This window comes from Thunnus albacares, chromosome 4 (assembly GCF_914725855.1).
Source record: "Thunnus albacares chromosome 4, fThuAlb1.1, whole genome shotgun sequence".
Taxonomy (NCBI): domain Eukaryota; kingdom Metazoa; phylum Chordata; class Actinopteri; order Scombriformes; family Scombridae; genus Thunnus; species Thunnus albacares.
In genome coordinates, this window is record NC_058109.1 from 32,635,092 (window position 1) to 32,660,981 (window position 25,890).

At 40.4% G+C, this 25,890-nt stretch overlaps 1 protein-coding gene across 1 annotated transcript; it reads right to left on the reverse strand.

Annotated features, from left to right (window-relative positions):
- Positions 1–204: 204 nt before the first annotated feature.
- Positions 205–25,595, reverse strand: nucks1a (nuclear casein kinase and cyclin-dependent kinase substrate 1a). Its single transcript, XM_044349344.1, has 8 exons — positions 25,277–25,595; positions 12,393–12,442; positions 10,429–10,519; positions 9,563–9,609; positions 9,296–9,448; positions 5,182–5,331; positions 4,659–4,811; positions 205–3,480 (listed from the first exon to the last, which is right to left on the reverse strand). Exons 1-8 carry the CDS (start codon positions 25,291–25,293, stop codon positions 3,230–3,232), a joined length of 912 nt encoding a protein of 303 aa, XP_044205279.1. The 5' UTR covers positions 25,294–25,595; the 3' UTR covers positions 205–3,229.
- Between the last annotated feature and the right edge of the window lie 295 nt (positions 25,596–25,890).

Consider the following 25,890-nt stretch of genomic DNA (forward strand, 5'->3'; position numbering starts at 1 on the left):
TGATATCTGCAGTCTGTTCATCAAATGAGAAAATGACACATAAAAATAATGTACAACTGCTGTTGTACACAGCACCACTGAGTGGCAGACACTGAGTACTGCTGATTATTACACACCAACACCTCTGGCACATCATTTTCCCCCCAGTCGACATCCGAACAGCACACAGAGCTCAACGTCACAAAACAAGTAGTTAAATCCGTATAAAAAGTAGGTTGCCTTTATTAGAAGCTGGGAAACCAAAACATTATCAACATTGTCGTTAATACTTTTTTTTGTAAGACCACAATATTGCCATTACCAGCATCATCATCATCATCATCATCATCATCATCATCATCGCTTCGCACTTTTTCCACAACATGCAAAAGATTCAAGAGTTCAGCGTTCCTTTTCCACACTACTGACAAAAGCTTCTCCACTTCGGCCCCTGTAGGAATCACAACTTGGCTTACATTTACATTGCCAGTACAACTGAAGGTATATAGAAAACAAAAAAAAAAAAACAAAACAGTACAACAGAGGAAATTGTAGAATGGATGAAAAGAGGAGAAATTCATAGCCTTATGCCATGTGCCTCCTATGGGATGATGGAGAGGAGCCTCATTCAAGCCCTCAGTGTAGTGAACTACAAGACAGTGTCTGATCCTACTGCAAACAGCTCTCTGAGCATTAGACTGTATAAAGGTTTTTATTTTCAAATTTATTTTATTATTCATATCCAATCGTCTTAAAATGCCAGACGTTATTAAGGATTGGGTGTCAATTTAGGATCCGAACGTAGAAAAAACACACTAACCTGCTAATAAGGACAGTCATAAAACAATCCAATGTGCTTCTGAACCGACTAGGTTCCAGTGTGTCCTGAACGCATCCAGGACTGGTTTCTATTGTGGCCTTGGGATGAAATCAGAAGAATATTCTCTGAATTTCATCTAATAAACGAATCCATGTTCCCAAGATCACAATAGCAGCTTTCCTCTCTCTTTTTTTTTTTTTTTTTTTTTTTTGCTTTTTGTTTTTGCTTTGACATCAAACACTACGTATCACAAAAAGAGGACAATCTCGCAAGTGCTGCACCTGATCTCCAAGTCACTAGTTTTGAGATCGGTTATGGCTTTGGATGGTCTGCTGATCGTACATATTGTTGACTCGTTCTAAGCCTAATTTGCCGCTCGTAGCAAAGACCTAAAACATGAGGACAGATTACATTCTCAGGCCTCCAGTGATGATTTCAGAGCCACCGCTGAAACTCTTAACTCAATGAAAATTAAGGCATTGATAGACAAATGAATGCCTAGGGCTGATCTCTGGATACAGCCTGTGTGTGTGTGTTCGCACAGGAAGTAATTGTTACACGTCATCGCCTCAGTGCCGTTTTACATCTGAATTTTAAAATGGTTCCGCTTGTGAAATACACACCTCTGTATGAGTTATCTCTAATGTGGGCAACAAAAAGCTCTGAGAAACAAATGAGCATGGATACCTACAGTAACCATTAAGCTGATGGGACTGGGAGAAGGAGGGAGAGAGGGGGGTGGGGGGGGTGTGTTGTTTGCAAAAAGAGTGAAAGAAAGGACGGGAGTAAATACAGGAGGGATGGCTGGTCTGTTCTTCACCCCACAGGCCAACCATCAGGCAGAACAGATTGAGTAGGGTCGACTTTTTTCTTTAAAATCAAGATACATTTTATTTCTTTTTTTAAAAAACAAACATTACAAAAAAAATCTGAATAGAGAATTAGAACAATGAACCAACAGGAGAAAAAACAACATTCATTTTTTTTTTGGACTCTCAAAAGAAAAAAAAAAAAAAAAAAAAAAAAAAAAGAAACATCTCTTCTTGCATTTCTTAGAAATAAAAAAAAAAATAAAGATTTTAGGGGGGGGGGTGCCTGGCACAAGGGGTTGACTGTGGAGAAGATGCTGTGGCCATGCAGGGATTTTTCTTGGGGGGGGTTGTATGTTTTTGAAAAGAGGGGGGAGGGCGGGGGTAGCTTCACGTAGCATGGTGCATCATCTGAAAGCCCGACATAAGAGATTTCACATAGGCAGCTGATGGGAGGCTGAGAGAAAAAAAAAAAGAAAAAAAAAAAGAAGCCAGACCCTCTCACAGGAAGTACCCCACACAAGCATACAAATTCAAACAAGTACATAAAAACACACACACACATGCTGGCTCGTCACATGTGATTAGTGGCAGTCCGGCATGTAGCGAACACTCAGCGGCGACCCGCCAACCACCAGTCTGTGTAACGCGCCTTTACTTAATCTACGGAGCAGCGGCTGCAAGAATACTTCTCTAAATAACTCGCTTTATTTCATTCTCTTGTGCTGCGCCTACAGAAAAAACAGCCGCGCGACAAGAGTTGAGGGCATGGATATAAAGTCTGAAACAAGCTGGGTGATAAAATTAAAAAAAAAAATACAGCTTTAACTGAATGAACCATTTCAAAAAGATTTTTTTTTTTTAAAACAACTACCTCGCACTGCCCTGTTAAAACATGCTCCATGTTTAAAAGCACAAAGTACCAAAGAGAGGATAAAGGGACAGAGCGAAGGCGTGAGCCCGGCGCTTGTTGACTGTGTAAATACAGCGCTTTAGTTACTGATACCGGGAGGCTCAGAACAATACTCCCAGTAATCACAGACATCAGTAAAAGTAAACAGGAAGGAATCAGTCATTGATAATCCAAAAAAAAAAAAGGGAGGAGAACACAAACACGAGTGAACAAGTCTGTTCACACTCAGGACGGATGCTCTTTGAAAGCCAGAAACTAACATCATCTGTGGACATGTTTCAGAATCGTCGCACTGTTGTGAAACTTAAAAATGCGGACTGTGAGTGATGAAGACGGGAGGGAGGGGAGGGAGCGAAGCTGAGTGTTGAGAATACGATAAACTTCCTTACATACGGCGGATGATCATATGAGCACAATGTCTTGAGCTACTGTGACAGACAAGGTCCAGGCTGGGGGGAGAACTGGTGGTTGGAGGGGGAAGAGGGGGGGAAGGGAGGGGGGGGGGGGGAGGGGAGCAAAATAAAGAAAAAGCACATCAAGTCCAAACCATTGAGCCAGGCCACCAGGAGGAAAAAAAAAAAACAAAAAAAAACAAAAAAACGACAAAAAAAGAAAATAAAAACTCTAAACGCAGAGCAACAAAAGAAACAAAAACTTGAGAAGAGACAGAGAGAGACATCGAGGATGGGTAACAATCGGTACCATCTTCTAGTCTTCTCCAGAGGGTGCCTCCTCTTCTGAGCCGTCCTCCTCCTCTTCATCTTCTTCTTCTTCCTCCCCTCCTGCGGCCTCCTTCGTCGTCTTGGGGGTGGGGGAGGTCTCCTTCTTCTCTGCCTCCTCCTCTTCCTCCTCCAGGGGACTCTCAGGGTCCTCCTCTTCCTCCTCTTTGGGTGAGCTCTTCTCCAGGGCCTTGGCGCTGGGGCGCCCTTTCCCCTTGCCTTTCATTGGGCTGGGGGTCACTGGGGAGGAGAACCATAAAAATCACTTAGTGATCGTCAATCAATCAATCAATCAATCAATCAATCAATCAATCAATTTTATTTAAAGTGCAGAATCACCATGCGGCATGGTTCCAATACACTTTACAGTTAAAAAGAATACATTGGACAAAACGTACAGCGACCAATTTACAATAAGATTATGGTTCAATCTCACTACTTGATAGCATCAATAAACATTTTCATGAGCCTCAAATTCAGACAGTTACAGTCTGTATGAAATTACAAATGACTCGTCTCCAGCCTGGATCCTGTCATGACTTTGATATATAAGACATAAAGAGTAAATAGGACCTGAGCTTACTGTCATATTTACAATTTAAGAAAATATAACTATAGTTTTTTACCAATAACTAAAGCTGATTTTGAAGGAAGGAGGTGATATTCTAACATTAGAACCGGCACTGCATCAAACTGTGTCATTCATTAGAGTTGGACAAAGTCATCGTCTAAAGACTTTGCTTCCTAAACTTTGTGTTTCGAGCCATAAACGAGTCATTACGTGTTTTACACAAATATTAATGCCGTTTTCAAGTTTTAGACAATCTGTGACAATTTGTAAATTTACAGACAATAACAATACAGACTAACAATAGATTTTAATATGTGTTTATTTCATTTATTACTTTCAAATAAACTTTATAAAATTGAAAAACAAAAAGGATCAGGTGTATATGTGTATTCTCGTGACTAGGGTGGGGTTCTATAGCCTTTTATCAAATCTTCAGATTTGAACATTTTTAAATAAAGTCAAACCAAAACTAAACTTATTTAGATGTGTACTTTTTGTTGTCCGAGGGCACAAACAGTTTTGGATGTTCACAACCCGTAAATAAAAGCAGAAAATGAGACGAGCAGCAGAATATATTAAATATGGATCAATCTAAAGGGGCTCGCTATGGTTGATCAGCTTAAATTATTCAGATAATATGAATGAAAACTTGAACTGGGAAACTGTGACAACTGATAGAAAACCTGTGAACAATTCCTGCTGCTTGTATAGTCTATAGAACTTATCAGACTGATTATTAATACTGTGATAAGGATCATAAAAAGGTGTGTAAATGTTCTGCGATCCCGGACGTTGCCGTGGAACAGAGCAGTGATGATTGAGGCTGCGTCCTGATTGGACGGCTCACCTGTGGCCTTTAGTCGGGGTTTGGGGGATTTCTTCTCCTTCTTTTCCGGCCGTCCCCGTCGGATCACCTTCTTGCCTCTCTTCTTGGAGTGACCGTAGTCACTGTCATCATCATCCTCCACCATGAAGTCCTCGTCGCTGCCGGACTCGTCGGCTGCACATAGATTATGGGATGTGTGAGAATCCTTTCGGCACAGATGCTTTCCTGTCCGGCAGTCTAAAGCGCTGCGGCGTTATTGATTTACTGATCTGACTACATAAGCCTGACACCTTTACAGTCTTCATACAGGGTGAATTCTGAGAGGTTTTAGCACCAGGTAGAATGGAGTTAAGACCAATTTCAATTAAAAAAAAACATCATGTGTGTTCCTAAAAGTCTACAAGTTGTATTATTTTTTTCTTTTAATACACATCTGTATCAGAAACACATCTGGTCTGATGTGTGACAGCTTGCTCATGGTTTATAAAGTAGTGTTCGGTAAAGGATTGTGTTGCTGTAACGGTGTACAGCGTGTTGTACATACGGTCCATGTAGGGCTCCTCTTGGTCTTCGCGCTCCTCGTCCTCGCTGCCTCCGTCGCCCAGCAGGATCTCCCTCTGTTTGGACACAGCCTTGGAGGCCGCCTGGCGCACTGTACGCTTTCGACTCACTTCCCTGTCGTCGTCGCTGTCATCTACACAAAAAAAAAAAACATGCGGTGATTAATAACGGTGGACGGAGAGGAACAAGTGGCTCTCTAATTAATCAGGCCTGTATATATATGCCATCTTGTTTTGACATGTTTTCCTCTTATTACCGGCTTCACGTAGCTGTTTTTCCCACAGAGGTGAAGCGACACCGTTGAATCACTCACCGCCTCTGCTAGACCCTCTGCTTATTAAAGATATACGGAAACATGAATATGTGACTAACTTTATATGTGAATGAAACAGCACATTTTGACTTAAAGAATGAAAACTGCTGCTCTTCTATTTTCTTATTAAATCCCATAAAAAAAAGACTAAAACCAACAATTTGTTATTCCGTCTCTCAATACTTCCACACTCTCAGCTCCAAGCCCACTGGTTCCTGAAGACACATCTTTGGGACTATTTTCGGCTGTGAATTAATACACATTTGCGGCTAGTGAGTATCGCAGCAGGATGGCGTATGCGGCATTGAGTCGAATGAGTACAATGAGTACATGTCAGCTGGTGTAACAATGTTGCTCATTGATGTGTTTTAATAGTTTGGGAACAACAATGGAGCTCTATAGCGCAGAGAAACAGGATATATCAGGCTTTGATACACACACACAATACTTGTTAGTAGATCAGTTCATTGTTGGTCTTTTCAGGATTTGTTGACAAAAAAAAAATTAAAGTATATCATCGCCAGCAGCCATAAATTTAACATGGTTATACTTAGATGTAGCACCTTTCACACTGTCCAAACTGTGTCTAAATTAGCATGTAATCACCTGTAGTCTAGAAAAGAAACCACAAGCATCCTGTTCACTGGTTGGTAAAGAATTATGTCATTTCTAAAAAAACAAAAACACACAGTTTATATCTTCTATTACATCAGATGTTTTCATTTGTATACCTAAATACAGATTGTACATCATTCTACATCAAGTTTCTTATAGTTTTTAGGATCAGCAAACAGCAGAACAGTCATCCTCTGTACCAGTGGTGTATTCTGGGTAACAAAACCTTTAAATGAAGGAACATACATCACTAAAAAGTCTCATTAAAAGCCACAGTGGAGCACTGCAGGTAAGTTGTTTAAAGCTGCGTGGGACATCTGAAGCCCCGTAGATGGCACGCAAATTGTAGAGATAATTATTCATTTTCACGCTGATGAGGCAGAAATATAAAAAGGCATTAATTTCAGTGATTTAAATCAACCGAAAAAAAAGTTAATTTGCCCATCACATAACCTAAAAAGGCTTTCAAAATAAAACCTTACATAACCTTAGACAATCCAGATATTTAATGAGGACATTGTTTAGACCGTCGTCTTGTTACTGGACTGATCACAAAAGATGAGATGCCATCAACATCCATCAGTCTGAGCCCAGCAGATGACAGAGACCGATTGATCGGGCTTATCCATCATACCTTCCATTCAGAGTAATTAATCACGGCGGCGTGTAGCGGTGTCGGAGAACGTTGGAGGCAAACAACTCAATCAGTCACAATCGGCTGGATGTGGGAGGAACAAACTCGCATGCAGCGTTGTCTGTCAAACAAAACCCAGCTGGTTTTAGAGTAAATATCCGCGTCAAAAGATCAATGTCAACGGCATCGGTTCCTCTTATTATTTTAGATAGAAGCACAGGATGACAACTACTATCTGACCTTCCAAACCATCCTGGAACCCCCTAATGAAGAAGCTAGAATATGAGGACTGTAAGGCTTCTTTGAGTTCCTTTACACACAAATCTTCAATCATCAAAGTTGCTCTTTTCTAGGGAGAACCTTTGGTGTAAAAGGTGACACATCTGAACAATTAATTGTTTTCAAATTGCAAGAGTTGCAATTTTAATAAAAAAAACTAAATCCAGGAAGTCTTTGCTTGATATTTGTCCTTAAGTGATGCAGACAACCATGGAAAAAAAAAAAGACCCTGATGAAGACTTGGAGTCGATACACGTTGGTTGCCTACGCTCCAAGAATAAATTCATAAGATTATTTCACCTGAAGACGGAGTGCCTTAGTTTTTTTTCCATGGTTGTCTGCACCACTTAAGGACAAATATATATCAAGCAAGACTTCCTGCATTTCATTTTTGTACTTTCACCTCCCCTGCTAAAGAGCAGCTCTTGTCTGAGCCATCAGTACGGTGCAGCGCTGTAAAACTGCAATCTTGATAACTTGTATGATTAACACCGTCTGAACTAAATGTAAGAGGTGAAGGGGTTAAGTTGACCGTCGATTTTGTCAATGACAACTTGTCATTAAGGTTAATTCTGTGAGTTAGCCGAACCGCTAAAAAAAGAAATTCTTAGCTGTTGGCTGCTTGACAGTCTGCTGTGTGCATGTCAGTGCCTGTGCTATTTCGACTCAGAGAAAGACATGGCGCTCTGTGTAAAACAGGCAGTGCTTTCAGGCTTTTAGTGGGTCAGAAACACCGACGGAGTGGTGGGTCTTGCTCTAGATAAAGGATCTAGGTCATTGCTTAATAACAGGTAGCTAGCAGGTAGTTCAGTGAGTGACAGCAGTTTTTCCGGTTTCAAACGCATATATTGTTATCAAATTACACAGCACACCCACGGTGCACCCAGTACCTGCCCGCACCTATGGCCAATTCATTATTTCTGAGTCTGTGTGGCCGTGAGGGTCCGTGTTGGTCCCCGTGACATGAATGTCGCCATCCAGCTATCTCCGCGAGGGTCTGCACAGCCCAAAACTTGTGTCAACTGTGAATGTGCTGGAGAAGCAAACAGGGACCCCTGTCTCATTTACTGTATGTATGAACTGTATTCCTGTTCTCATTCTGTTTTTGACTTTTTCTTGTTCTTCAGTAACATACAGGAACTCCTGCTGCATTCAGACTGTGTAAAACAATACAAGAGGCTGTGTTGCTGTGGGTGTGTTGTTTAAAATGCTGATACAATGAAATGCGATCCAGCAAGTCTGGTTGGAATAACAGATTATTGGGCTTAAAGGCTTATCGGAGAAACTCTGTACAGCGGTTTGTAATACTCAGACTCGATTTTACAACTCTGGAAAGTTATCACACTGCAACCTTGTTTACTAGTGCACACGTGTGGCGCACGTCTGTGTCCGCGGACCTCCGAAAAAATATGAATGGAACCGCATGCACATGCGTGGTCCGCGTGGAAGTCCACAGCCGACCGCGGACACACAGAGCATGAATCAGCTTTTACTGTCTCTGATTAGATCTCTTCTCAGGACTGTACAAGCTATGGTTGACAACTCCCTGACTCACCTGTTCACTGTTAGGGTGGAATAAACTACACTTATTTGTATTATTGCTCAGAGTCTGGCGAAGAATAAGTGAAAACACTTACAAGACCTTTAAATTTATGACATAAAAACCTTTGAATCTGGACCTCTGGGATTGGGAGTTGTTTGTGCAATATCAGAATTGTCATATTTATGAGATTCCGACTTGTAAATAGCTTTCACGCCATCTTCAAAGTCGTAATCACAAAGTCTGTGGATGGTAATTAAACCCAGATTTAAGGGATTAAGTGTCATGTTGTCAACAGTATTTTTTTACCCCTCACTCGGCCAACTCTGTAATCACACAATCATCTTGAGTTGGCGTGAATGCCTGCAGGTCATTAATGTGGGAATCTTTAGCAAAAAGCTTTTTTCATTTTGCCAAGTGTACTCAGAAGTTAACTTTCCTCTGACTGACAGGTAAAAAAGAACCTGGGGAGAAGTTCAACAACAAGCAGGCTTAGAGTTACATATATAGAATTTAACAGAACGATCTAAATCGCAATATTGGTCAGAGAAACTGCAATTACATATTTTCCTTACATTATTCAGCCCTAGATCATGTTCTGTTACAAACTTCATGTATTTATATAAACTTGCATCTACATGACAACATCACATGACATGGGACATATAAAGCAGCATATACTGTAAATATTCCACAATCAGAGAAGAATTTTTTACCTGCAGCCCGTTTTCTCTTCGGCGTCCTCTTGGTAGGCTTCTCCACCTTGGCTTTCTTTCCCTTTTTCCCTCTTTTTTCTTCGTAGTCGCTTCCTCCGTCTTCATCCTCCTCCTCTCCGAAGTCGTTGTCTTCCTCATCGCTGCCAAAGTCATCTGCGGCGACATAAGAGGGAAAAGTCAGCGAGCCGGCCCTCCGCTCTCCTGTCTCCACTTATCAAATTCCAGCTGTTTTCACATGGTGTCTGAACAAACCTTCCACTGACTTACCGGCTGAATCATTTTTGGATTTGGAGAGCTTTTCATCAGAGTCCTCGCTGGAAACGGAGAATCAGAAAAACAAAATCTTAGCAACCAGAGTGAGGGTAGCCAAAAGTGATCTTTTTCAAGGCGCTGATTTAATCTGCTTTTAATTGGCAACATTTGTAAACCAAATAATGTTAATTAAAAAAAAGGTAAGTGCCTAATAAGATTTCCAGTTGATGCCTTTCTATTAATAAACATCAGTTTAAATGTGTGCTGCCCATTGACTAGTAGTGTTAGTCATAGGGTAGTGTGAATGCCACACGACCCACTGACTAAGATTTGTAAGAGGTAGTACATCACAAGTTACACCCATGATGGATTGAATATAGCTCGTCTCCATCCCCCACACTTTTCTCCAGCTGAGTGTCTTTCTGTCTACACTCTTCCAGCTCACTCACCAGCTGTACTCTGCCTCACACACACAGCTTCAGCACACCTGGCTCCTCCTGATGCTGGATCTGATCTGACAACTATTAATATTCTCTCTCTTTTTTCTTTTTTCTTTTTTTTTAATTCAATAGAATTCATGGACAAATCAACTAGAGGTTGTACTGAAACACCAGTGCTGTCATTCATATATTCTCTTATTTAACTTGTCATTCTTTTAACTAGCAAATTTGTTTAATTGTAAGAAAAATATCTGGTGGTAAGCTTGATTTATGTTTGTAATGTGAATATGAGACTGAAAAAATACTGTATCGTATTTGAATTTTTTTCTTTTCATGACAAAATGATGGAACAATGAAAATAAACCTGAAAAACAACTCGGCGCTAAAACGTAGGGTAGGAACAGGTAGACACGTTGAGTATTAAGTTATACCAGTGCTCACCTGTCATCCTGTGAGTTCTTTGAGCGCTTGTGCTTTGGCTCACGAGGGGCTGCGCGCACCTTCTTAGGCTTATCATCACCATACTCCTCATCTACGAAGAAAAGACAAAGAGGTTTATTTATAAAAAACATTCTCTAATGTTGAGAAATAACTGTCCTTTGTATGAAAGCGTATGTTGATTTTTTTGTATACTAACTGCTCAGTCATTATACTATGACAGCAGGAACAAATAGCTTCTATAATGTTAAAATAAATGTAGATTGGTTGAAATTTAACGTTTATAACATTTAGACTCTGAACTGGTAGCAGAAAATTTGATTCTTGGTGTTCCAATTTAATTCAGAGTTATTTCTTGATTCAAAACAGATTCTCATTTGAATAAACAGAGAGGTGGGAAAATGTTTCCAGCACTAGAGAATACTTTAACACTAGTACCACTGAAACTCATCATCATCATCATCATCATCCACAACACTCAGCAAAGGTTTTTTTTAAAGAAAACAAACTCAGTCGTTGTTTTTGTCACCCGACCAGAATTGGTTGGTTTTGCAGTGAGTGATGGTTGGCTGGCTCGTTTGTTAGTCCAGTGCTCTGGATCTGGATAATGGTGTACTAGACATTAAAGGGTAACCTCAGGATTTTTCAACCTGGACCCTCTCTTCCCGTCATTTTGTGTCTAAGTGACTAATGTTGACAACAATTGTTGAAACTGGTCCAGTATTGAGCGAGAGCGCTTCAGCCAGCGGCTGTGATAGGGGCTGTAATGTAATCCTTCAGGGCAATAGCGCCCCGTCAATGTACGTCCATTAAAAGTGTTCGTTATGGCCACTGACAGGCTCAGACTGTTATTAGAAGTGTCTGACAACTTTATGGACAGGACCATACAGAGAAATTTTTCTTTACCTTTCACTTGATCTGGCCTGTTTGTTATTGTGTCTAAGTCTCACTCAAGAGGAAGTCTCACTCTGAAATCTCAAGAGAGTTGAGTTGTTGCAGGAAAACAACGGTGGAAACATAAGTGAGAGTTGGAGAGAGGAGTGCTGGCAAGAGTTTGTTGTGTTGTAGCTTAGTGTTATCTAAACCATTTTCAAAGTCATGGCTGAATATTTCACTGATTATTTGCTGTCTTCCTGCAACAACTCAACTCTTGCGAGATTAGTAAATTAGTAACAAAGCTAAAGAAAGCTGCTGATTTCACTGGCGAGGTGAGGGACCTGCAAGCCAAATGTGAAGACCTTGAGGGTCGTTCCAGGCGGAATCATTTGCATCTGACTGGGGTTGAGAAAGGAGCAGACAGCCCACACAGTTTGTCTCTCAATTTCTGAACGAGATACTAAACCTAAACGAAGCCCCCCCCCCCCCTCCTGGATAGAGCCCGTAGATCACTAAAAGCCAATCACACAAGTCCAACCAGGGTTCCCTGACATAGAGGGAAGAAACTCCATATCTATCCCAATTATACCGTCGCTGTGATGAAGAGCGGTGTTTGGAGACGTGAAGAAGCAGCTGCGTGATTAAGTTATTAAATCTAAAATGCGCCCAAACTTATTGTGTTTTATCTACACAGGTTTATTTAATGATGTACAAGAATCAATTTTTGGAGTTTGTGAATCAATGCAGAATCATCAAAGAATCACATTTCTGTGACTCAGTTTCTCTCCATCTCTAGCAATATCTCTGGATGTATTATATACCATCGTGACAATGCTGCAAATCAAGATGTGATTTCTGCCTCAATGAGATGACGTATTTTGATGTGTCAGGTATTTAGTTTGCCTGGTTAGCCAAAAGCAGACATTTGTAAATTTTATCTTCATTCACCATTTTTAACTGATTTCCGGAAAATGTATCATATCACAACATGTATCCATATCATGATGTAAAAATATAGTAATAGAAGATTTTATCTGCATTACGTGGCCCTGTTAGCACACATAAGGAAAGACGTCATAAGCATCTCTTACCTGCATCGTCAGACTCGTTGAATTGTGAGTAGTTCACCACTTTCCTGTTCCTGTGAAGAAGTAAACACATCGCATCAGATAACATTAACACAGGACAGAGTTCATTGCCCACACTTGATATTAGACATGTCCATCTAAGCTAGAGGGTGGTGGATAGGTAACAACCTATTCTGTGTCATGTCTGGCAAATTCAACAGGCAACGACACGTCGGCTGTGTATGAATGTCTGGATTGTATTGTTTTTGTTAAAGAGGCCACACACGGCCTCCGGTTGGGGGCACTGAACCGGACACTACCGTCTACAGTTTCCAGGGCTAATTTGGCAGAGTGTATGAGGGAAGCCTCAGGTGTCAGCGGCCAACTACACTTCAGGTAACATACACCTCTAAAAGCTGTGAAGCAAGACTGAAACAGACTAGTGTTGGTGTGGATTAAACAAAACAAAAAATCATCTATCCCTTTTTGTGTTAGTTTTAGTTGTTTTGAAAGGCATCTTTTAAATACATATCAATATATATTTATTTATATAGGCAATTTAAGTACTTTATTCTAAGCATACAAATGCATTAAAACATTTAAAAATTGAGTTAAGAAAATAAAAGAATCTAGAAAGAAGTAGAGATAAGTCAGATCTTGTAACTTTGTTGTTTTTGCCTGACTGATACAGGATTTTTTGAAACTGATACTGATATTTGAGAGTTAAAAAAATGATATATTGGCCAATATTCATTTTCTTTACACAACCCAAAACATTAAATGTTTTTGGTAAGGTTCCCTTAAATTTTACAGTTGAAAAATTAACAACAGAAAGTAACCTCATTACTCTCTGGTGGACAAACTATGGAATGGTGACACTGTTTCCATTTGTATGTGTTCCTGTACCATTAATACATGTTAGTAACTTGACATCTTCCCTGTAGTTTTGTGCTTTCTTGTCTGGCAGGAGACCTTTGGCTGCAGACCAACTGTTGTCCAGCTTAATGCCCACTGCTGCTATTATTATTAGTCATATTTCTGTTGATATTGTTGTTGTTGCTGTGCTTCTCTGTGTTTCTATCTCCCCTCGCCCCTTCCTCCTTTCACGAGTTATGCTAGAAAAGACTTGTTCAACGTGTTGTCCAACTACATCGGAAAGCAACAGTGTTGTTGCGAAAGGCCACGCTGGAGGGTGGAGTGAAAAGTCGGCTGTCACAAGTCATAAAAGGGGGGTGGGGGATGTGTTATACTTTAAATACAGGAATACATTTAAATACAACAGTCTCCCCTGTCTGAAAAGTGATAGGAATTGTGTAATGAATGAAAAAAATAAAATAAAAGAAGTTCAAACTCTGGCAAATCACAGCAGGAGGTGAATGTAGGATTGTTGGTTACAAAAATAGTGGGACACAGCTCCCCCCATTCCAATGTCAGAAAGGTGTGGGGGGAAGGGGGGTTTCTGAAGCTGTGCGACCATCCAACAAGCAGTTCTGATGGAGTATACTTGCGCCTTAATGGTGCCATAAACTTTTACAAGTACTTAGATTTCAACAACAGGCACGCATGCTGGCACTCACCACAGTAAAGGCCTCAGACATGTGCAACAGCAGCCACTGACATGACTGCCAAGTTAACACATTACCATATACATCTCACATATTTTCCAATGGCCTCAATTAGTGTGTTACCTCACTTGGAACTGGATGATGAACGTGAATCTGACAAATCACGATGTCAGGGACGGTGGTGGTCTCACTGACTGACTGCTTGGTATAGCGCTCCCTTTTGAATGTGCAGTGCCCCTGGCCTGCGTTATTTCAACCTAAACCCCAGTTACACAAATTAAAACCACTAAGATGCATATAAGATGCTGTGCTGCAAGCAGCCGTTGTAATTCATTAGATTCACTGGCTGATATGTTGACAGGATCAATGAAGACTTACCAGAGACAGAGTCAGTGTGTTAGCCAGACTAAATTCACTTGATTCAGTATTTGTTTGTTTTTTTTAATTGTTTTGTTAGTTTGTCTTAATCATTTTCCAGGTTTCTACAGGTGGTATCTTTAATTTGACACATATGTAAACAGATTAAGGAAAAAAAGAGGAGACTGGATTTAGAAACGTTCCGCTAATTAAAAAAGGTATACGATGCAGGATTTTCCCAAAAAACTCTCTCCTCTGCTCCGCTCTGCTCTGTGTCTGCTCTCTCTGTCTGTTTGACCGAGGGCGGGGCTGAGCTACACACACGCAGAGCAGAGAGGCCAGAGCAGACAGGATGACGCTCTGCATTCACACAAAATCCGGCAATGTGGCACCTTCCCGCAGGGTTGTGCTAGGCTAGCTTGGTTGACCGCCGCTGCTCTCTCTCTCTCTCTGTCTCACCGAGTGTGTGAGCATGAAGTGTGGGTCTAAGGAGTGTGTGAGTTTCTTTATTTGTCTTACTCCTGCTTATTTAAGTACTGGCTGGCTGTAAATCTTGGAGCTGGAGGTGTTTTTTTAAGCTTGGGCAGCTCACTGTCACAGCATTCACCAGACTGACTAGGAGACATGGCTTAAAGATCTCATCTTGTTCAGTCAAGGACTGTAGTTTAGAGAAGGTGGTGGGAGCATCGAGCATTAAGTCCACTGCTAGGATGAATGGAGGTGTGGAAATAGAGAAAGCAAACACTGGCATCTAGGATGTCAACAGTTAAACTGTCGGTTAATCACAGAATATTTTCGACCAGTTCTGCATGTCGGTCTATAGCTTAATTTGCATACATACTCCCCTACTGGCTAGACAATTACGTGTTCACAATATTAGATGTTCTTTTATAATGGACATTAACGTTGATGATATTTTTCCAAAAACAGCTGTTGGAAAGGAAGGGGGGATGCGTGCTGTACCACATAAAAACAAGCACCCGTCTGCCATGTCTGAAGATGGATCGCAGTCGTAGCCAAAGATCACATCGCCGCTAGCCGGTCCGAGGCCATCACCCAGTTGGTGCGCCAGCTGATTGAGACTGATATGCTGCTAATTACTGTGGCGGAGGGCGAGGGATTGAAAGAACTAGTTCAGTACCTCAAGCCCGAAAATGTTATGCCATTGAGAGCTACTGTGACTAAACACATTGAAAACAATTTGAGGAGAAGGATGAGCTAAAAGTCAAGCTAGCCAGGGCAGACCAGCTAGCCCTGACCACTGATTGCTGAACAGTTCTCACAAACGAAAGCTACATCACAATTTTTCTTAAAAGTTAGTTACCGGTTAATGGGTGTTGGTTTGTCAAAAGCAAAATGAACCGAAACTGACATCCCTACTGTCATCACAAACAGCGTTGTAATAAAGGAAACATCTGTGTCGGTGACGCCTCTCACTAAGCCAGCAAGAACAATGATATTATCAAACTTCCATTCATAAGTGATGAGCTTATAATAAGGGAGTTGACCAGATATGGGGGAGAAAAGCATTGTTGTCATGCTGTAATGCCCCTGAACTACAACACGTTTCCTACAGAAGGCAGATGATCATGAATAACAACAACATAGAGTTGAATTGGACTTTTAAGCTGACAGCGGGTGAGTTTGAGTATACCCTTTTTGCAACAACGGAAAACATGAAATGTTTCGGCTGTGGAAAAGAGGGGCACCTGATTATGTCTTGCTCAGAAGAGAGTTCCAGTGCTGAGAAAAGTGATGCTGGTAGAGGTGCCAGGGGGCAGAATGTTGATGGTGAAACACAAAAGAGAAGGATGTAGAATAAGCACAAGAAAATAGTGAAAGTGGTGGTGAGTAAACAAAAACTGAGTAAACAGAAGGATATGGGGCCTGACTTCAGTTCAAGAGAGGAGTCTGATGTTTGGGAGAGTGATGCATCTTCGGGTGTGAAAGCAGAAAATGGTTATGAGGTGAAAGAAATGAAACAGAAAATGAAAAATATGAAAGTAGAGTAAAGTATTTCCCAGACAAAGAGTTGTTCATTGAGTCAGTCAGATTAAATATGAAGAACAGAGGAAAAGGGACTTTTACTGAACAAGATGTTTACAGGTTAAGGAAATTTGTGCAGAGAGTCAGACAAGAACTCAACATGACGATGAAGAGGAAACAGCATGTCTATTATTTTTTGTAGTTTTGTGAAACTGTCGACATGGGTGGTCTTCCTATGAGTAAGTTCAGAGTTGCCACCACGAATTTAAATGGAGCGAGGGATATGAAAAAAAGAGAACTTTTATATAACTTTGTAAAGATGAAAGGCATTGATGTAATGTTGGTACAGGAAACAGTGAGGAAGTGAATGAATCAGACTGGAAGGTGGAATGGGATACGGCTGTAGTCTGCTGGTCGATTAGTTGGTTGATATGCTCTCATCTGATGAAATTCTCATTGGTCGAATAATCTCCGTGTTACTCTCATAAAAGTGCTACATCAATAGCTTTCCAGGATTAATCCATTATTTCCTGCGGCGGGAGGGACAGACTAACAAATTACCTATGAAAACGGGGGTGTATTCAAAACACCCCCGTTGTTTCCACAACTTTGAACTCGCCCAACCTAATGGAGACTGCTGGGTCTAACTGTACTCAACGTTTACTGACTTCTACTGAACATTTACTGAATCTATGTTTCTCCCATAATTATCACAACAAGAACTCCCCCCAGGCCAAAAACAATATTTTTTAGTGTCAAAATTAACGCCAAATATCCATTCATTCGGAAATCATACAGCGCTGTTAGGTACGTGAGTCAACCTCTGTGTCGTTGCCTGGGAAACTGTTGCTAGCGTAACTCCATTAAGGAATACGGCATTGCGGAGTATGTTTGCGTAGCGAGTGGGAAAGAGCGAGTGGCAGAGAAGAGCGGGGCAGAGGAAAAGGTTAGTAGTAAGTTGTCAGTCTGGCAGTAAATGTACAGTACAGACTACAGTGTGTCAGTTAATAAATGCTAAAAAGTCACATCTGTTGTTTCCCTAAGTGCTGAAAAAGTGAAGGGGGTTAGCTCCAAAGTTAGCAACAATGGGTTAACATAACCTGAAGACACAAAACTGAGAAATAGAGAAAAGAGAAATGTGTGGCTGCTGAGTTCACTGTGCACTCTGTCTCATTGTGTCTAACAACACCCCCCCGTGACTAATCGATTAGTTGAAGATTATGTACAATTTCAGTCGACCAAGATTTTCTTTGGTTGACTACAGCCCTAGAATGGGAGGATGAGGTTTGTCTGAAATCTCTGAACTCAGTGAGTGGAGAGGTTGGCATCCATTTTTTCCCCCAATCTCATACGAGATACCACGAGAGGGGATGAAGGGAGGCTCATGGTAGTTAAAGCCAAGTTTGAATGCTACATAGTTATTTTCATTAATATGTATGCACCTTTTGTTGGTCTGAACAGAGCAGCATAACTAAATGTGTTGAATGATACTCTGGTGAGTTGTAATGCAGATGATTTTTTTGTTTTTGGGAGGAGATTTTAATTGCACTCAGAATGATCATTTGGACAGAAACCATATTGATCCTTACAGAGAGTCACAGAGACTACTGAACCACCTTATTGAAACACATGATTTAGTGGATATTTGGAGAAGATTGCATGACAAGAAGAGACAGTATACATGGGCTCATGTCAGAGACAGTGTTATTTCTTTAGCTAGGCTGGACCTGTTTTATTGTACTGTAATTTTGGTGTTGTTAAAATGTGTCAGATGTTACCTGTTACCTGTACCATTCTTTAGTTTTAAGCAATGTTTTTATTGCAAATGTGAAACCAAACAGTGCATTCTGGCATTTTAACTCTACAGGAGTGAAAAACAGAATTCAGTGAGTGATCTAGAGATTGAGATGGTGGAACTTCAAAGTGTGTTTGAGTCCACGGGAAATCGAGGACATTTTGAAGTCCTCAAATCCAAAAAAGCATGATTGAAGACTTACTAGGCATAAAAGTGCAGGGAGCCTTGGTTCGGTCAAGGTTTCAGAGTGCTAATCTTATGGATACACCTTCCAGTTTCTTTTTTGGTCTAGAGAAAAGAAATGGGCAGAGCGGGTTTCTACATACCTTATGCTAAGCTGAAGGACAGGAGGTAACAGGGGCTGGAGAGATTCGGCATACAGCAGTGAAGTTCTGCTCTGAACTGTACAAGAGTGAATATAAAGGCAATAAACTGCTTGCTGCTTCTTTTTGTGATGGACTTCCAAAGATCCGAAGAGAATCCTGGTCTTGGGGAACCTGTGAGACTGGTTGAATTGCATACTGCTCTGCAGGGCATGGAGGTTGGCAAAGCCCCTGGCACTGACAGGAAGTCAGTTGATATATATGTGTGTGTTTATAATGCTTTTGGGGAGGAGTTGGGTGAAGAAGTGTCTTTGCTGTTAAGTTGCAGGAGAGCTGTGATAGCTCTGTTGCCGAAAAAAGGAAATCTACAAGACATTGAGAACTGGTGGCCGGTTTCTGTCTTCTGCACAGACTATAAGATCCTGTTGAAATCAGGACATGAGACTAATGGCGTGCCGTCATCCTGGGGACAGTAGAAAATGTGTGCTCAGCAGCCACACATTTCTCTGTTCTCTAGTTCTCTGTTTTACGTCTTCAGGTTAGTAACCCATTGTTGCTAACTTTGGAGCTAACCCCCTTTTCTTTTCCAGCTGTTGAGGGTCTTGACAAGCTGCAGCATTTTTTTTAACTGACTGATTGTGTGACCTAAAAGATATGCTACCAAGACAACTTAAATATAAACTTGTATTGTACAAAAGTTTGGTTTTGCCTCCCTTAAGATATCGAGAGATTCACTGAGTGTTTGATCAGATGTGACAAAGCGTGGCATGAGACTCCAGCACCAGTCCTGTGCTTTGACTCGACAGCAGTTAACACGACTCTGAAAAGGTCTTACTGTTTTCTCTCAGGTAAGGTTACATTCAGCATTGACACAGCGAAACTAACAGATCAGCCCGGAGCTCTGTGGTTAAATAATATGTAATTGATCAAGAGGAGGTTTAACTTTTCACCAGCACTGGTGAGAGGTGGGCTTGGGGAGACCGTGGCAGGTGGAGGTGGTGGTGGAGCTGCAGGCTGCCTGAATGGCTGCATTCAATTAACAACAGCAAGGCTTTTATTGTTGTAGCCTATATGATAGGTTTGCAAGGTTTGTGAAGGGTTCATTGTGCTGACTAATATATATTTGTTGAATCATAGCGTTTGTGTTTCATTGCTGTTCATTGTTATTTAAAACATATGTCCGGTAGTTTTTCTATATGGCCACAATTCTAGAATATTAATGGATGTCAAAACAAGGTCTAGTGTAAACTCTGGTCTGCAGTCTGTTTTGTGCACATGCTTGACTTGTAAAAAGCTGATTAGAAACCTGGTGACGTGTCTACATGGCAGAGGAAAAACTACCTGTGGAAAGCAGGTTTCTCTGATCCCAGACTCCTATTACAGAAAGCAGGTTTCTCTTTCACATGACAGTTGAGAAATCAGCTTTCTGGAGAAAACCCACTGTAATCTGGTTACTCAGGTGCATATAAACACACTGCAGGATAATACAAGTCAATGATTTCTTCTCAAAGTACCACGATGAACGATCATTTTTAGTATTGATCACTCTCCACACAACATGCAACTTGACAATCACTACAACAATATGATCCCAATTATTTTGGTCTAATTTATTTTTATATAATTAATTTATCCCTCCCAAAAACATTTCATTTTTGTTTTTCAGTTCATTTATATTGAAAGTTTAAGGAAATCCACTGTTAAAGACATCTTTTTCAAAGTTTAATAAATGCATGATGTTTCCATGTCAATGACTAATCATGTTAAATAATCAAGATCTCAATATCGACCAAAATTATTGGGATTATGATTTTTGCCATAAACGAGCAGCCCTAATTACAACCACAATCATTTCAAAAAACAACATTGAAAAGTGTGAAATTGCTAATGATACATGATATATTTACTGATTATGAAATGAATAGCTAAGATGTTGTAATCCATAAATCATCATCATAAATGTAATGAAATTATTCATATATTAAAATTGTCCTGTTCCCACTTTTAGATGACAATAGCTTATATATTGGCGTTTGCATACTGGAGTGTGACAGCATTAGATGTGGTTGTGATATATGCAGCTGGTTAAGCAGCAGTCTGTTCAGTGTCCTCACAGCCCGACAGTCCAGCAGTGACACAGGGAGGGACGCTCTGCTGTCTCTACATCACAGCCTGTTGTGAGCAGAGACTAAACATGATGCGCACCTTGTGCAGCAGTAGAGATTTATTTAGATCAATTACATAGATTTACACATTTACCAACTTTTTATTTTGTTACAGATGTACTGCAACAGGCTGTAAACAGGATTCACAATCAGGCTCCGAACGATTGTGCCAACGACATGTTTACCAGCCAAATCTGCCTTTTCTGGCTTCTACTTCTGACCCTATTGTTTGCATTTCACCAGCAGTAAAGCGTTTCTACATTTGTACCATCGTGGTCCTCTTTGCAATGAGTGACAGCTCTCTGCACTGCTGCACCGCTCCAACAGAGCTTTCCTCATATAGAGAAATGGGGGGCGTGGTAGTATGCTGATAGCGGCACGCAACTGTCCGTTCAGAATGACGGCGAGTCACGCACGGTGGTGAGAACAGAATTGGCTGGTGCGCACATGTCATGAATCAGATGGTAATTTTGCGCCTATTTTGTGTTCAAAGTAAGAACATTTCTACGCACGTATTAGTGAACTAAACCCACTGTGTCTTTAATTAGGGATGTTCTGGACATCTCTACTTCATTGGGCTTGGATTTGTTGGTCTCATTTCGTTAGACCGAGAAAAGCTTTTGACAGGGTTGACACTAGAGGAATTTGAATGTTTGAAGAGTTTCCCAGAGTTGGATTTTTACCCTGATTTGTTTGGCTGTTCTGGACTATTACTGGATGTAAAACACGCTAAAAGATGTTGATTTAGATACTGTAAACGGCGAGGTGTTGTATAATTGTTGTGTTGTAGCTTTCAACAAAAGCAAGTTAAATGAAAAAGAAGACTGAGTGTGGGGAAGGAATTTGGAGATAACTTGTGCACATAAACCAGACTGGAGAGTTTTGCATAAACCCTAAAAGAAACAACCTGGTAAGTTGCAGTGGAGAAGCTGTGGCTGTTAATGCTTTCATATGTGTAATGAATCCCACTGTTTCAAATAAATGTCCTCTCTGTGGAAGTGTGGAAACAATTTTCATTGTTTTTTAGAGTGTGGCAGGATTGATGCCGTATTTAGAACCTTAAAGACCTTGTTTTTGTTTTTCAAAAGAGAAATGCTCTAAAGTTGGTTTTTGTATTTGGGGCCGTTTACAGGAAAATTAATGACGTTAATGATGTTACATTTTCATTTGGGTGAAGTAAAAATGTCAATACGTCTTCTAAGAAGGAACACGATTAAAAGGGAAGCGTTTCAGGATGTAGTCAGTTTGTCTCACTGGTAAGAGCCAGGGGTTGGATAGATTTAAGATTTCATAAAGAAACGAAAAAATTGGATACTTCTGTTCAACAGTGGTGTTACAATGATGTCATCTGTTAGTATTTGGTGTTGTTTTTAAGTGAAAGTGCCAGGAGCAGTTTTTTTTATTTTATTTGTTTTTCTGCTGTAAGGTTGAATTTGTAGATTACAATCATAAATGTGTTTTAGTATGATGAGGTAATGATAATGAATTGTTTATTGTGCAGTATATACAGAGATGATGTTGAGACAAAGATCTTGTATTAACACCGTGTCAAATAAATTCTCTCTAACTTTGTGTGTATCAATAATATCAATAACACAACATAACTTGGATGCAGATAGCTCAGGGCTGTGATCTGATCTGTAGCAGATTGAGATGTAATGCAGCACAAGCAGATTCATTTCTGTCAAATATATGACATCACATCCTGATATCTGGCATTATATTCAGTTGCATGTTTGTTTATTTACATTAAACCCTAACTGGGCTTCTATATACGTACTCACCTTGTATAATGAGACAATGGATGGTTATATTTAGGCCTGCAGCTAACAATCGTTTTCATTATAGATCAATCTAACGATGATTTTCAATCATCTGCTACATGTTAGCTAAATGTTGGAAAATAATGATAAAATGTCCATAAAATGTCTTCAGATGTCTTGTGTTCTCTAACCAACAGTCCAAAACCCACAGATATTCACTTACTATCATGGAAGACAAAGAAAAGCAGCACATCCTTACAATATACAAGTTGGAATTATGTATTTGGGGTTTTGTTTAAAAAAAATGACAAATGACTATTTGTCTAAATTGCTGCTGATTGAGTTGTTTGTTTGTATTTAATCCTCCTTCTTCTTACCTGTTTCATGCACTGCTGCAACATGAGAATTTCCCCTCTGGGGATCAATTAAGTGTTTTTGTAATTGATTAATTGACTAATCATTTCAGATCTAGTTAAATAATCTGATGTTTTGTTCATTTGTTCCATGACATGGAACTGCTTTACCTAAACACCACTAGGAGGTCTTTGGGATTCATGTCCACAAGTCTAAAGCTACACTGAGGACATTTAAAGAGACAGTATGAAAATTGTGTGGTGGAGGGTTGGGGTGATATTTTCTTTCTTTTTGCTTAGGGGAGGGAAATTTAACAGCACATGGGGAAAGCTTGTTTCTACTCCAGACTTCTGGGGGTGTGGAAGGATTTTACAATTCATGAAAGTCAGCCATTTTATCTCCTGTCTCCACAGTGGCAAGGTAAAAAGTAGAATTCCACCTTTTGCATTTTACACCTAAAATGTGTGCTTGCATTTTTGTCAGGCCAACATAGTGTGTTAGCGGATGGCACTGCAATGTACTGAGGCAAAAGTTAAAGGGAAACTTCTGTATTTTTCAACCTGGACCCTAATTATCAATCATTTTTTGTCTTAGTGACTAATGGGGACAACAATTTTTGAAACTGGTCCAGTATTGAGTGAGAGCGCTGCAGCCAGCAGCCACGAAACTGGCTGCGATGTAATCCTTTGGGGCAATTGTACGTCCAGTAAAAGTGCTTGTTTTGGCCACTGACAGGCTCAGATTGTTATTATAAATGTTTGACAACATTATGGAAAAGACCATACAGACAAATGAAATGTTTTTCTTTACCTTTCGCTGGATCCAGTCTGTTTTTTTTTACTGTGTCTAACCAAATCTCGCTCAAAGACAAGTCTCGTTCTGAACTGAACCTCGTGAGAGTTGAGTTGTCAAAATCAGTTAAATATTCGCAGTGACTTTGAAAATCTTTTAGATAACACTAAGCTAAGTTTTCTGTACTCCAACACAACAAAATCCTCCCTTAACTCCTCTCTCCAACTCTGTCATGGATGAATATTTAGCAGATTTCCACAACAACTCATCTCTCTCTAAATATAGATATAGATATATAGATTCACAGAATAACCCCAAATTTACTTCATCTGTAATGAAATAAAAATTGCAAAATTAAAGTAAATATAGTAAATAAAAGTTTGTGTGTTTATCTTGCAATGTCAGAGAGATTGTTTGTGCTTTAATCAATGTGACCACAATAGAACATTGTCCTTAATGGCTCTGCACTTTGGGGAGGCTTTTTTCAAATGAGAGGCTGCATTATTGTGCAGTGGACTTGAAACATGATTTCTAAGGTTGTTGTTGGTGTGTGACCAAGTTTTTGTGTTCAGTTTTCATAGGAATAGGGATGTGATGTAGTAGCTGATGATGCAAGCTGTAGTCATGTGTAGCCTCTGACCAAGCTTTCAAAACATCACTTCAGCATTTCTTGTGCCAATGACCTAAATATAAGATTACCGTAATATCAGAAATAATAACAATTCTTGTTGCTATTCAAATACTGTAATAACATTTGTTTCTTAAATATTCAGTGGTTATATTGGTTTGAGGTATTACAAGTCTTTTTCTAATTCAAGATGTTTTAATAATATTAGGGACCTTGCTTTTTTTTTTTTTTTTTTAAACCTGCTTCCACCCTCCATAAATTTTCTTACAGTCCCTGAAGACCTCTCAAAATACGCTCCATTTTCACATATGGATGAAGAAATAACGCTAACCGAAAATATCCCTTTAGATACAAGACTTGAAAGCATAAAATGACTTCTAATCGAGTTAAAGGACATTTTAATGTGCGTTAAAAACGGGCCAGAAACACCTCATGTGTTATAATCACAGTGGGAATCTTGCATTGAGGGGGTGTGGTGACTTTTTGTAGTTCTCCGCCTCCCTCTGACATCAGCCAACAGCGTTAATTTACTGCCACAAGTGAAAATGTAGATCTGCACCAACGCTATCTTCATTGACTAATAATCGATATTCTGTTGCTCTGAAACTACTAAAACCTTTTAAAATACAACGAAAAGCGACATAATGGAGGAGACGGCACAGACCTGCCCAGTCTGCGCGGTAACAAGATCAAATCTCGAGGCCGACCACCTCCTCCTCCTCCTTTTTTTTTTTTTTTTTTTTTGTTGGTGTGGGGGGGTTTTAGCGTTTCAGAGCCTCCCCTGGATGAATGGGTGGCCATATTCTCATTCTCAGTCAGAGAGGGAAAAATATTATCAGGCCTGGCACGAGTGAGCCGTTAAACGCAGCTGGTTAAATCACACCGACTAATTTTCCGCTCGGCCTGCAAAGCAGCCAACAATGCTCATCATGGATCCGTATAAAAGCGTGAGACACACGGCACAGACATGGCGATCAGTCCACACCGCTGGGATCCATGTTAGAGAGAGACTGAGGCTGCACACACACGCACACATTCCCATTATTTTTTCATGAAATACACAAATTCCCAGCTCATAAAAACACAACATGGTCGAGACGTGCGTGTAATCTGCGGTGCCTGCCAGCACGGCGTCGTTATTAACTTTACGCAGAGCAGAGGACAGATTTAGCACACCTACCTCACTGGTCTTGACATTTTGCAGGAATACTGTAGAGGTTAAGGATGTAAGAAAAGGGGGGAGAAGAAAAAGCGACGGGGGGAAAAAAGAAATATAGGTTCCCGCTCTGCAAAACACCGAGGAGGAGCGAGGCTGACGCACGACTCCACCGTCCGAGCTAGCGCGTGAAAATAAAAGTGCAGCAGCGACTTGTCCTCCAAACGCAAATATTCTTATTTTTTTTTACCTTCAGCTACTCAAAATGGTGAATAAAACAAACTGAAACTGCAGCCTATGTGCAACCAAACCCCGCGGCCTTGAGGGGTGGGTCCTCGGCGACAAGCACCGCCCCTACGGCCCGCTGAGAGGAGAAGCGCCGCGCCTCACTGCTCTCATTGGCTCATTTGAACGACGAAGTTCATTTTCATTGGAGGACTCAGCTGCTCGTCAGAGCATTTTTAGCATATAGTTCCCCGCCTCCGCTAGCAGGCTCGGTTGTATTAGCACTGTTTAAGAAAACAAAAAGAGGCCCTCAGGTTGGATGCAAACATTCAGTGTGGGTCCCAAAAGACCATAAAGCAACATTGCAATTATAGGTTACAACGTGCACAAAAATCATGTATATATAATGATAC